At 52.6% G+C, this 13163-nt stretch overlaps 1 protein-coding gene across 3 annotated transcripts in view; it reads right to left on the bottom strand.

Annotated features, from left to right (window-relative positions):
- EARS2 (glutamyl-tRNA synthetase 2, mitochondrial) overlaps positions 1-13163 on the bottom strand; it is a 30132-nt gene that overhangs the window by 15586 nt on the left and 1383 nt on the right. For all 3 annotated transcript variants that reach the window (XM_070413675.1, XM_070413678.1, XM_070413676.1), the window contains exons 2-5: positions 11729-11884; positions 6735-6924; positions 4279-4751; positions 2850-2958 (exon numbers count right to left, since the gene is read on the bottom strand). In XM_070413675.1, the coding sequence (XP_070269776.1) occupies positions 2850-2958; positions 4279-4751; positions 6735-6924; positions 11729-11884 (928 nt within the window). The remainder of the gene's footprint in view (positions 1-2849; positions 2959-4278; positions 4752-6734; positions 6925-11728; positions 11885-13163) is intronic.

Genomic DNA, 13163 nt, shown 5'->3' with positions numbered 1-13163 from the left:
AGTGCTCCTGTGTGTTGGTGGGTGACATGAGACAGTGCTCCTCCGTATTGGTGGGTGACATGAGACAGTGCTTCTCCGTATTGGTGGGTGACACGAGAGACAGTGCTCCTGTGTGTTGGCGGGTGACATGAGACAGTGCTCCTCAGTATTGGCGGGTGACATGAGACAGTGCTCCTCCGTATTGGTGGGTGACATGAGACAGTGCTCCTCCGTATTGGTGGGTGACATGAGACAGTGCTCCTCCGTGTTGGTGGGTGACATGAGACAGTGCTCCTCCGTGTTGGTGGGTGACATGAGACAGTGCTTCTCCGTATTGGTGGGTGACATGAGACAGTGCTCCTCCGTATTGGTGGGTGACATGAGACAGTGCTTCTCCGTATTGGTGGGTGACACGAGAGACAGTGCTTCTCCGTATTGGTGGGTGACACGAGAGACAGTGCTTCTCCGTATTGGTGGGTGACACGAGAGACAGTGCTCCTGTGTGTTGGCGGGTGACATGAGACAGTGCTCCTCAGTGTTGGCGGGTGACATGAGACAGTGCTCCTCCGTATTGGTGGGTGACATGAGACAGTGCTCCTCCGTATATGTGGGTGACATGAGACAGTGCTCCTCCGTGTTGGTGGGTGACATGAGACAGTGCTCCTCCGTGTTGGTGGGTGACATGAGACAGTGCTCCTCAGTGTTGGTGGGTGACATGAGACAGTGCTCCTCCGTGTTGGTGGGTGACATGAGACAGTGCTCCTCAGTGTTGGTGGGTGACACGAGAGACAGTGCTCCTCCGTGTTGGTGGGTGACATGAGACAGTGCTCCTCCGTATTGGTGGGTGACATGAGACAGTGCTCCTCCGTATTGGTGGGTGACATGAGACAGTGCTCCTCCGTGTTGGTGGGTGACACGAGAGACAGTGCTCCTCCGTATTGGTGGGTGACATGAGACAGTGCTCCTCCGTGTTGGTGGGTGACACGAGAGACAGTGCTCCTCCGTGTTGGTGGGTGACACGAGAGACAGTGCTCCTCCGTATTGGTGGGTGACATGAGACAGTGCTCCTCCGTATTGGTGGGTGACATGAGACAGTGCTCCTCCGTGTTGGTGGGTGACATGAGACAGTGCTCCTCCGTGTTGGTGGGTGACATGAGACAGTGCTCCTCAGTGTTGGTGGGTGACATGAGACAGTGCTCCTCCGTGTTGGTGGGTGACATGAGACAGTGCTCCTCCGTGTTGGTGGGTGACATGAGACAGTGCTCCTCCGTATTGGTGGGTGACATGAGACAGTGCTTCTCCGTATTGGTGGGTGACATGAGACAGTGCTCCTCCGTATTGGTGGGTGACATGAGACAGTGCTTCTCTGTATTGGTGGGTGACATGAGAGACAGTGCTTCTCCGTATTGGTGGGTGACATGAGACAGTGCTTCTCCGTATTGGTGGGTGACATGAGACAGTGCTCCTCCGTATTGGTGGGTGACATGAGAGACAGTGCTCCTCCGTATTGGTGGATGACATGAGACAGTGTTCCTCCGTATTGGTGGTTGACACGAGAGACAGTGCTCTTGTGTGTTGGTGGGTGACATGAGACAGTGCTCCTCTGTATTGGTGGGTGACATGAGACAGTGCTTCTCCGTATTGGTGGGTGACACGAGAGACAGTGCTCCTGTGTGTTGGTGGGTGACATGAGACAGTGCTCCTCAGTATTGGCGGGTGACATGAGACAGTGCTCCTCCGTATTGGTGGGTGACATGAGACAGTGCTCCTCCGTATTGGTGGATGACATGAGACAGTGCTCCTCCGTGTTGGTGGGTGACATGAGACAGTGCTCCTCCGTATTGGTGGGTGACACGAGAGACAGTGCTCCTGTGTGTTGGTGGGTGACATGAGACAGTGCTCCTCCGTATTGGTGGGTGACATGAGAGACAGTGCTCCTCCGTATTGGTGGGTGACATGAGAGACAGTGCTCCTCCGTATTGGTGGGTGACACGAGAGACAGTGCTCTTGTGTGTTGGTGGGTGACATGAGACAGTGCTCCTCCGTATTGGTGGGTGACATGAGACAGTGCTCCTCCGTATTGGTGGGTGACACGAGAGACAGTGCTCCTGTGTGTTGGTGGGTGACATGAGACAGTGCTCCTCTGTATTGGTGGGTGACATGAGACAGTGCTTCTCCGTATTGGTGGGTGACATGAGACAGTGCTTCTCCGTATTGGTGGGTGACATGAGAGACAGTGCTCCTCCGTATTGGTGGGTGACACGAGAGACAGTGCTCCTGTGTGTTGGTGGGTGACACGAGAGACAGTGCTCCTCAGTGTTGGTGGGTGACATGAGACAGTGCTTCTTCGTATTGGTGGGTGACATGAGAGACAGTGCTCCTCCGTATTGGTGGGTGACATGAGACAGTGCTCCTCCGTGTTGGCGGGTGACATGAGAGACAGTGCTCCTCAGTGTTGGCCGGGGGACCGGGGGTTAGGAAGCGGGAGATGTTCTAAAATGAAGACGCTCCCCAGGCTTTGGTAGTCAACAGAACCCATAGGAGGGGTGCACAGGAATAATGGTAATGATAAAAGGATACCTACCATTGGTCGAGCACTTTCTATGTGCTGGGGGCTGTGCAGATACTTTGATGCAATGTTGAATTTAACTCTTAAAACAACTGCACAGGGTGGGAACTCTTACTAGCTCCATTTTAGAGAAGAGGAAACAGGTCTGAAGAGGTGAGGTGACTGTCTGTGGTCACACAGCACTAAACACCTGAGCTCAGCCAAAATCAGGTGTATGTGACTCTGGAGCCCACAGGACCTGTGAGGCCCCATCGTCAGCAAGAAAGCCCTTTCCACCAGGGTGCTCTAGTCCCCCACTCACCTGTTGAATTCTGGAAGCTTCTCCAGGTCTAGCAGGGCCGAGTGGCAGGTGATCCGGGTCAGGTCAAACTGTGCTACCAGCTCTGGCAAGGTCCTGCCCATCTGGTTCTCTGCAAGTGAGGGAAGCCCAGCGCTCAACTCCCTCCGACGTTCAACTCCAAGGGAGGCTGAGTGAGCACTGGGCTCCCCATCCCATTTCCACGGAAGGGACTCAACCTCCAGCTGTTTTTACATCAAGGGCCCAAATGAGCTTTCACTTGCAGAAAGGCTTCTGTCATTAAGGAAAAAAATGGTGTGAAAAATGGTTTAACCACTCTGCCCTCAGAGACATGAGCTGCAGGGACGGCACCCACTGTCTGGCCATCCCGAGCCCCTGACCCTACTGGTCCGGTGGGGTCTGGCACCAATGCTCTAGGAGCTTCCCATGAGTCCAAGCACAGCCAGAGTTGAGCGGGCTGTGCGGGGCTGCTTCTCTGAGCAGCAGCTGTCCCACTGGGCATCGTGGGGACTTCAGCCGACAATAACCTGTCACATCCCCTACTAGCTGGGACACTGGCAAATTCCCTAACCTCTCTGAGACTCCCAATCTTCTTACAAACTGTGGAGATCGTACCTCCCAAGGATATGTTAAGGACTGAATAAGAGCAGAATAAACAATAAGCAGACTATTATTGCCTCATTATCAGAAATCTCCCCCACAAAGAGGTCATCCTAGCCTATTTGGTGCTTCTTTAAGATTTGGGCTCTAAGTCTTGGGCCAAGGATAAAGGCTTAACTTGGAATAAACTATGGTCCCAGTAATACTAGTGATACTGTTATAGTAGTACAGTGGGGCCTTGACTTACGAGTTTAATTCGTTCTGAGACCAAGCTCGTTAACTCAAATTACTCTATCACCTCAATGCAAAAAATCAGCCGAGAGACAGCTGGTATCTCAAAAAACTCGTTAGTCGGGACACTTTAAGTCAAGGCCCCACTGTACTATAATTGTAAAAATCACAGCAGCTGTAATTTTTGCACCTACTGTGGGAGATACTGTGCTGGGGGCCTTACACTCATGAGCTCAGTGAATCTTAACTTATGTCTACGAGGTAGACACTTAGCCCCATTTTATAGATGAGGCAACCAAGACTGAGATTGCAAGCTCCTTGAGGGCAGGGATTATGCCTGTCTTTTCACTGTTGGAGCCCCAGTACAGTGGGGCCTTGACTTACGAGCTCGGTCTCGGAACGAATTAAACTCGTAAGTCAAGGCCCAAATGTACTTGACAGTGTCTGGCTCAGTAAACATTTGTGGAACGAAAGCATGAACTCATGCAAGTTGACGCAGCTGGTAGGTGGCACAGCCGGACTGCAGACCAGGTGGGCCTGCACCCAAGTCCTGGTGCCTCACTGCTGTGGTCCCACCGGGAACTCTCAGGTGAGTGGATACCTGGGAACCCTGAGCCACAGTTAGTGATGATGTCGAGCAAGGCATCTGGTAGGAAGCCGGCAGCAGCAAAACTCTCCAGGAAAATGTCCCCTTGCCTCTTGGACAGCTTACTGCCGTCCCTGTTGAGGAGCAGGGGCAGGTGGGCAAAGCGAGGCGGCGGCCAGCCCAGGGCCTGGTAGAGCAGCAGGTGCTTGGAAGTGGAGACCAGCCACTCCGAGCCACGCAGCACGTGGCTGATGCCCATGTGGTGGTCATCCACCACGCAGGCCAGGTGGTAGGTGGGGAAGCCATCGCTCTTCAGGATGACCGGGTCCCCCTCCACACTGGCCACTTCATGCCGATTCCAGCCATATACCAAGTCCTGGAAGGCTGGTGCCTCCTCCTCCAGGCGAAAGCGGATAGCAGGCTTGGGGTCCTTGGCCAACTTCTCAGCTACCTGCCTCTGGCTCAGGTTCCGGCACCGATTGTCATACCTGTTGGGAAGTAGAGCAGCATGGTTGTTAACAACACTGATCATGGGCATGAGCCCTCTCTGTGTCTCTGAAGACCATAAGATCTTGGGCAAAAAAAGCCACCTTCTGTGGGTGGATAAGTACAGGGTTTAGAATGAAGAAGCAGTGCTGCAGTGGATGTCGTGAACTTATCCAAACATCCGAGCCCTTGTGCAAACGGTTCACTGAAACTGGAACTTAAGTTATGAGGCCACCGCTGATGGGAGTGCAGCTAGTGCAGGGCCACCAGGCAGCATGTCTTGGAAGGTCTCTAACAACACACTGCATGTGTGCAAAAGGATGCCTGTCAACATCCTTTGTCACAGCTCTTTCTTTTAAAAAACACACACATATTTTTATTGATTTCAGAGAGGAAGGGAGGAGAAAGAGAAACATCAATGATAAGAGAGAATCATTGATCGGCTGCCTCCTGCACGCCCCACACTGAGGATCGAGCCCGCAACCCAGGCATGTGCCCTGATTGGGAATCGAGCCTTGACCTCCTGGTTCACAGGTTGATGCTCAACCACTGAGCTACACTGGCCAGGCACAGCTCTCTTTTGTTTAATCCTCACCCAAAGATATGTTTTTATTGATTTTCAGAGAGAGAGGGAGAGAGGAAGAGAGAGAAAAACATCAATGTAAGAGAGAAACATTGATTGACTGATTGCCTCCCACACGTGTCCAGATTGGGATTGAACCCACAACCTAGATATGTGCCCTGACCAGGAATTGAACCCACAACCTTTTGGTGTATACCACCAACTTGGCTAGGGCACAGCTCTCTTTTTTTATAACAAATACTACAAATGACATACCAGTAAAGGTTCATTATTAAGGAACTGATTAAGTAAATGATGGTATGTCCATACAATGGAATACCATGTAAGCATAAAAAAAACTGTGGACTAAAAAAACAAAACAAAAAACTCACAAAACAAAAAGACTGTGGACTGATACAGACTGATCCTTGAGACAAGAAGTCGCACAGTGCTCACTGTGCTACCACTTGAAGGGGGAAGAGAAATAACAGTCATGTATCAGTGTACGTACTGATGCCTCTGCAGGAGACACGAGCAAGTTCTAACACCAGCTGTGTCTGCAGAGGACCTGAGTAGGTAGAGTCAGTGTTGGGAGGGAGCTTTGTGTATCTATTTTCCTGAACATGAGAAAATACTACTTAGTCAAAATAACAAATCACTAAAGCTACTTGATGTGTTACTCCTTGGACTGAAGGCGGTTGGCAGCTTAGACCTAGCCGCCGTGACCCCCACCTGCTGGTTTCTGTCCTGGTGCCATCCCCTTCCTGTGAGTATGGGCTGAACCTGGTGACTTCCTCCTAATGAACAGTGTACAACCAGTGATGAGCTGTCACTCTGGCCTCTGTCTCACTCTCTTGCTTTCTCCCTGGTCTCTCGGAGGAAAGGCCGGGCTATGCTGTGAGCTGCCCTAGGGGAGGCCCGTGTGGCAAGGAGCAGATGTACCCAGGCAACAGCCAGGATGCCCTGAGGTCTGCCGACAGTCTCCAGGGAAACGGAAGCAGATCCTCCTCGAGCTGAGCCTTGGGAGCGACCCTGAGCTAGAGGTCCAGGTGAGCATGCCCAGCGTCCTGACCCATAGAAACTGTGAGACCATAAAAGTTTGGGGGTGCCGAAACCGGTTTGGCTCAGTGGATAGAGCGTCGGCCTGCGGACTGGAAGGTCCCAGGTTCGATTCCGGTCAGGGGCATGTGCCTGGGTTGTGGGCACATCGCCAGTAGGAGGTGTGCAGGAGGCAGCTGATCGATGTTTCTCTCTCATCGATGTTTCTGACTCTCTATCTCTCTCCCTTCCTCTCTGTAAAAAATCAATAAAATATATTAAAAAAAAAAAAAAAAAAAAAAGTTTGGGGGTAACTTGTCCTGTAGTAACAGCTAACAAACACACCCAACTTTGGGGAGGCAGCATGACAGGTTGGGGCTCTCACCGGGGTGTCTGCCGGCTCCTCAGGGCCTCCTTCTTCAGCAGCTCCAGCCGCTGTGAAGAGCAGAAGCAGGGGTAAGCAGCCCCGGTCTTCAGCAGGGCTTCCGTGGCCTGGGCGTACAGCTCAAGCCGCTGGGACTGCAGGTAGGGCCCCCTGGGGCCTCCCCGGTGTGGGCTCTCATCAGGGGGGATGCCTGGAGCATGGAGAGAGCAATCACCAAGTAATAAGATGCACGCGACACTGGCTCTCAGGCACTGCTCTAAGGGCTTGGCAAACAGAGTAAAGCTTTTAGTCCTCCCGACAACGTGTGAGTCCAGTTCTATCATGACTTCCCTTTCGCAGATGAAAATTCAGGCACAGAGGTCCCATGCTCAAGGCCACGCAGCCTGGTGGTTGAGGAGTCGGGCGGAGGCGTGCTGGCTCCACGTCCACACTCCCAACTGCACTTCCTCTCCATCCACCTTTTCCCTGGGGAGGGGAAACCCGCCCAGGCCTGGACCAGCCGACTCAGGAGGAAGAGTGTGGTTCAGGGCACAGCCCATCAGGCCTGGCTGGACTCCGGGCTTTGTGTGACAGGGATCCAGGTGCCAGAGCACCAGAGTGCTAAGCACCTGCCAGCTGCTTTTCTATTTTGTGGTCTTCGCTAAGCCTCAGAACCACCACACCAGGAAGATGTCATTATTATCCCCATTCACTAACGAGGACACAGAGGCACAGAGGGACTTTGTCAGATAACTTGGCCAAGGATAAGGGGCACAACTGGATTCACACCCAGGTGAACTGACCTAGAGTCCATGCTCTTAACCACTCTCTGTACTGCCTCTTTGCATTCCCTTTTCTGAAAAGTGCAGCCGACAGCTTACTGTGCAGAGTGACTGAGAACTAAAAGCATCAGTGGGCCCTGGGCGGTATGGCTGATAGTTGGGCATTCCATGTACTGAAAGGTTGCTAGTTCGAGTCCCAGTCAGGGCACTCTTGGGCTGTGGGCTTGATGCCTGGTGGGGTGTGCAGGAGGCAGCAGCGTCAATGTTTCTCTCTCTCCCCCTCCCTTCCTCTCTCTAAAAATCAATAGAAATATTGTTTTTAAAAGCATCAGTGCTCACAAAGCACGTAGCCCTTTAGCAGCTGCACTATAAGCCTTGGGAGGAAATGTGATCTATTATCAGCCAAACCCCGAAACCACGGTCCAGGTGCCTCAGGTCACAGAAGACGTGATGAACTGTGCACGCTTCCAGGAGGGGGCAGAGGGGACACAGAAGAGTTGAATGATAGCCATTCTGCCCTCAAAAAGCTTTCAAATGAATTAGGAGCAATCCCGCACACCTGGCGATCACACAAACTCGGGAGGAGACAGGCCGGGTTCAGACGCACTAGCCGTTCAGAGCCCCTGTGTCCTCATTTGTAAAAGCACACAAATGGTGCCTTCTCCTGAGGCTGGTCACGCGGCTTTGTGCGCTGCCTGGTATGTGCCAGGCACTCAGCCAGCTTTGGCGGTATTAGTATTACTCAGCTCCCTCTCCCACTGGGCCTCTGTTTCTTCATCTGTCAGAAGAGAAGGTTGGGTTAGGTACACTGGGGTCCCTTCCTGATTTACCTGAATGTGTTCAGCGTGTGGAACGCCGAGGGCTTCAGAGTAACTCCACTAGAGGAATTGAAAACGTATGTTCACATAAAGACTAGGACACACATGCTCACAGCAGTGACTCAGCCAAAAAGTGGAAAAAAGCCAAATGCGCCCCCTCAGGTGAATGGATAAGCAAAATGTGGTATTTCTGCACAATGACCGCCCTAAAGAGGAATGAAGTGCTGACATATGCTACCACACAGACGAACTTACACTAAGTAAAAGCCAGTCATCACAGCCACATACTGCGTAATCCCTCTTATATGAAATGTCCAGAACAGGCAAACCCGGGGACAGGAGCAGATGAGCGGTGCCAGGGGCTGCGGGGGACAAATAGGTCCTGGGTTTCGTGTTGGAGTGTTGGAAATGTTCTGGAATTAGAGAGTGGCGATGGCTGCACAACATGGTGACTAGACTAAACTAGAGGCCCGGTGCACAAAAATTTGTGCACTCGGCGGGGGGGATGGGGGGGGGTCCCCCAGCCCGGCCTGTGCCCTCTCACAGTCTGGGACCCCTCAGGAGATAACGACCTGCTGGCTTAGGCCTGCTCCCGGGTGGAAGAGGGCAGGCCCAATCCCTAAGTGCAGCCCCTGGTCAGGCTCAGAGCAGGGCCGATTGGGGAGTTGGGGCGCCGCCCCATCATGCACAGAGCAGGGCGGATCGGGAGGTTGCAATGCCACCCTCAGTCACGCTCAGGATAGACTGATTGGGGGGTTGGGGCACCGCCCCCTGTCACACTCAAGGCAGGGTCGATGGGGAGGTTGCGGCGCCACCCCGTCACGCACAGAGCAGGGCCGATCAGGGGGTTGGGGCGCTGCCCCCTGTCACGCACAGAGCAGGGCCAATCAGGGGGTTGGGGCGCTGCTCCCTGTCACTCACAGAGTAGGGCCGATAGGGGAGCTGGGGCACCGCCCGCTGTCACACACAGAGCAGGGCAGATCAAGGGGTTGGGGCGCTGCACCCTGTCACACTCAGGGCAGGGCCAATGGGGAGGTTATGGCTCTACCCTGTCACACACAGAGCAAGGCCCGTGGAGGGGGGTTGGGGCGCCACCCTCTATTACCCACAGAACAGGGCCGATCAGGGGGTTAGGGCGCCACCGCTGTCACACTCGGGGCAGGGCTGATGGAGAGGTTATGGTTCTACCCTGTCACACACAGAGCAGGGCCCGTGGGGGTGGGGGGTTGGGGCGCTGCACCCTGTCACACACAGAGCAGGGCCGATCAGGGGGTTGGTGCACTGCACCCTGTCACACACAGAGCCGCAGGGCAATCGGGGGATTGGGGAGCTCCCCCCCTATCAGGCACAGAGCAGGGCTGATCAGGGGGTTTGGGCGCTGCCCCCTGTCACGCTGATCCCGGTGCCGGGAGCCTCGCTGCTCCGCTGATCCCGGTGCCGGGAGGCATATTACCCTTTCACTATATAGAATAGAGGCCTGGTGCATGGGTGGGGGCTGGCTGGTTTGCCCTGAAGGGTGTCCTGGATCAGGGTGGGGGTCCCCACTGGGGTGCCTGGCCAGGCTGGCTGAGGGGCTGAGGGCTGTTTTCCCACTGGCAGTTGACTAAAAGCTCCCAACCGCTCCTTGTTTTCTTTTTTTTTTTTTATTCTGGGCCAGCTTTAGCTCTGAGGCTAAAACATGGATACAATGTTGCGGTCCGGGGCTGACTGAAAGCCGGTTTTGTTTAGCTTCTTATTTGCAACATAGTAATAGTTGCTTAGAGTTGCAGTTGAGAGGCCGGCAAGTGAGGCGGGGAACGTTGGAGTCTGCAGTCCCTGGAGGAAGCAAGCTTCCCTGCTCGCTTCAGTGCATGGCTGCCAGCCGCCATCTTGGCTGACAGTTAATTTGCATAAGGATACGCTGATTAGCCAATGGGAAGGGTAGCGGTCGTACGCCAATTACCATGTTTCTCTTTTATTAGTGTAGATCACTGAGTTGTACACTTTGAAATGGTGAATTTCGTATTATGTGAATTACATATCAACCCCCCCCAAAAAAACCAAACAAAAACAAAACAAAACCCGAAAGAGTGACTTCCTGAAGCAAGCCGTTCCAGGTCAGCCACCCTGGGGTGCCCGGGCAGCTGCCCTCTGCCTCACCAAAACACTAGGGTGGGCATCATTCACACATGCGTGCTGCACCAGGGGCTCCACAAGAGCAGGACCTGTTCGTCAGCACCCCCTTGTGCCCAGTGCAGAGCCACAGGCGGTGAGCGTTCTCTCCTGGCCCGCATGGCATTCCATCTCCCGCACACCTCACTACTCTGCCCGCTCACTGTGCTCGGGCCACGACGGCCTTCGGCGGCTCCTCTAACTCACCGGGCACTGAGCTTCTGTGGGGCCTTCGCATCTGCTATTCGCTCTGCTTTGAACACTCTTCCCCTAGGTAACCTCAGGGCCGGCCCTCACTCTGTGCAAGTCTCTGCTCTGATGTTACCTCCACAGCGAAGACCACCGAGTCTAAACGAGCACCCCTCCCCACGGGTTCCCTCACCTGCACCCTTTCTCCGTAGCACTCACCACCACTTAATATCACAGGAATGAATTAATCTGTTTGCCTGTCTCCCCTACTCACTGAGCACAGAGTCTCTGCTCACTGCTGGAACACTTCCTGGGTCACAGTATTCATTGCTGAATGAATGCCCTTTTATTCAGCTAATCTCGATCTAGTATCTGCTATAGCCCTCCTCTATGGCAAAAGACAGAAATGAAATTGGCTTCTGCCTTTTAGGAATCCAGAGTCCAGTTAATTTACCTGAGATTAAAATACACATCTCAAAACAGTCTTGGTATTTTCGTTATTTTTTCTTGGGGAGCTAACTAGTCATCCTGTCCTAGCAGGTGGGCAACTGTTGACCCAGGGAACACCAACACACGCCTCCTTGTCCTCCCTGAGCTTGGCTGTGCTCAGAATTAACGTTCCCACAAGAAAATCGACTTCAGCGGCCGATCCATTTTCTTTCACTCATACAATGTGGTCAAAAGCCTGAGCTCAGATTTAACAGTGGGAAATAGTCACTGATAAACAACAAAACCCTGGAGTTGTGGCTCCTCTTGGAAGGCAGAAGATTTGACAAGCTGGGCCGCATCCCCACTGGGGAACTCAGGCTGGGACTTTCTCCTGCTCAGCACAGGTGCAGCTCCCCAGGCCCGTCCCACACTCGGCCTATGCCTGCCTGCTCCTAGGAGGACCTGAGATTCTGAGGTAAGAACAGGAATCTCAAAACAGCCTGGAGCTTTTCTTCAGGGAGCTTAAGTCTCTGTTCAGGTGGCACTTGCCACCCCAGGCAGCACAAACGCCCCCCTTCTCCAGGAATCCCTGTTCTCCCTCCTGGGAGCTGGGGGAAGCCTGCAGTCCTTTCCCAGCCAGCCTCACCTGCCCACTCCAGCATGTGCTCAATGTTGTCCGCTGCCCCGGGCACCAGGCGGGTCTGGTCCGTGTCCTCCAGCCGCAGAATGAAGCTCCCTCCGTGCTTCTTGGCAAAGAGGTAGTTGTACAAGGCAGTGCGGAGGCCACCCAGGTGCAAGAAGCCTGGGAGAAGAGAACAGCTCAGAAGACAGGGAATGTGAGCTGACGAGCCTCAGTCGAGGGGCAAGCAAGCTCTGTTTGTAACAGAATGTCTCAAAGAACATCAAAGCCCAAGAAACCAACACCTCCGTCCCATCTCTCCAGCTAGCACCTGGACAGTCAGACTGCACAGAGGACGGGGTGATGACTCATTCAGCCCCTCTTTCTGGAACAGGGAGACCATCCAAGTTTGGTAGGTCATTTTGTAAAAAGGCTCCAACTCCCTCCAAATGCAACCATCACCCTACTTTGAGATTTGCCTCAAGGCCAAGTTTCACCTAAAGGAGAAGAGGCAGAGGCTGAGCCACTGAAGCCATTGTCACATGTGCATTTAACTTATGCAAATTCAATGATGTGCTTGGAAAAAGTTAATTACAAATTTAAAATACCATAAAATGTTATCTTACATACACCCTCTACGCACTGTCATGACTATCCTCATTATACATTTTGAATTTTGTCTACTTGAGATTTTTACATTAAGTGCTGGCTTTAAACTCGAACCAAAAGTAACGTTTGATTACACATTTCTCTTCACCTGAATTTAAACTCCTAAGATTTTTTTTTAATTGATTTTTTATAGAGAGGAAGGGAGAGGAATAGAGAGTTAGAAACATTGATGAGAAACATCGATCAGCTGCCTCCTGCACACTCCCTACTGGGTATGTGCCCGCAACAAAGGTACATGCCCTTGTCCAGAATTGAACCTAGGACCCTTGAGTCCGCAGGCTGACGCTCTATCCCAGGGGTCCTCAAACTACGGCCCGCGGGCCACATGCAAATACAAATATTGTATTTGTTCCCGTTTTGTTTTTTTACTTCAAAATAAGATATGTGCAGTGTGCATAGGAATTTGTTCATAGTTTTCTTTAAACTATAGTCCGGCCCTCCAACGGTCTGAGGGACAGTGAACTGGCCCCCTGTTTAAAAAGTTTGAGGACCCCTGCTCTATCCACTGAGCCAAACCGGTTAGGGCAAAAGCAAGACCCCTTACAGGTACACAGACCTGGATTCAAATCCTGCATTCACCATTTACTAGCTGGTACCCCTTTGACTTAATTTGGATGAGCTCCATTTCCTCATCTATGAGAGGGATTAAAAATAAAAAATAGACACGTTCCTGATAGGGTTGCTATGAGGCCTAAATGCTGACCAAAGAACACCCTTTAGTGAATTTTAGCTATTGTAATGACATATGTTGCTTGATAATCCTTTTATCTGCCTGTAGTCCACAGCCTTTGTC

The sequence above is a fragment of the Myotis yumanensis genome, unplaced genomic scaffold (assembly GCF_028538775.1).
Source record: "Myotis yumanensis isolate MYYU_CA2020_CCGP unplaced genomic scaffold, mMyoYum1.0.hap1 SCAF_4, whole genome shotgun sequence".
Classification (NCBI taxonomy): domain Eukaryota; kingdom Metazoa; phylum Chordata; class Mammalia; order Chiroptera; family Vespertilionidae; genus Myotis; species Myotis yumanensis.
This window is presented reverse-complemented; position numbering and strand designations above follow the sequence as displayed.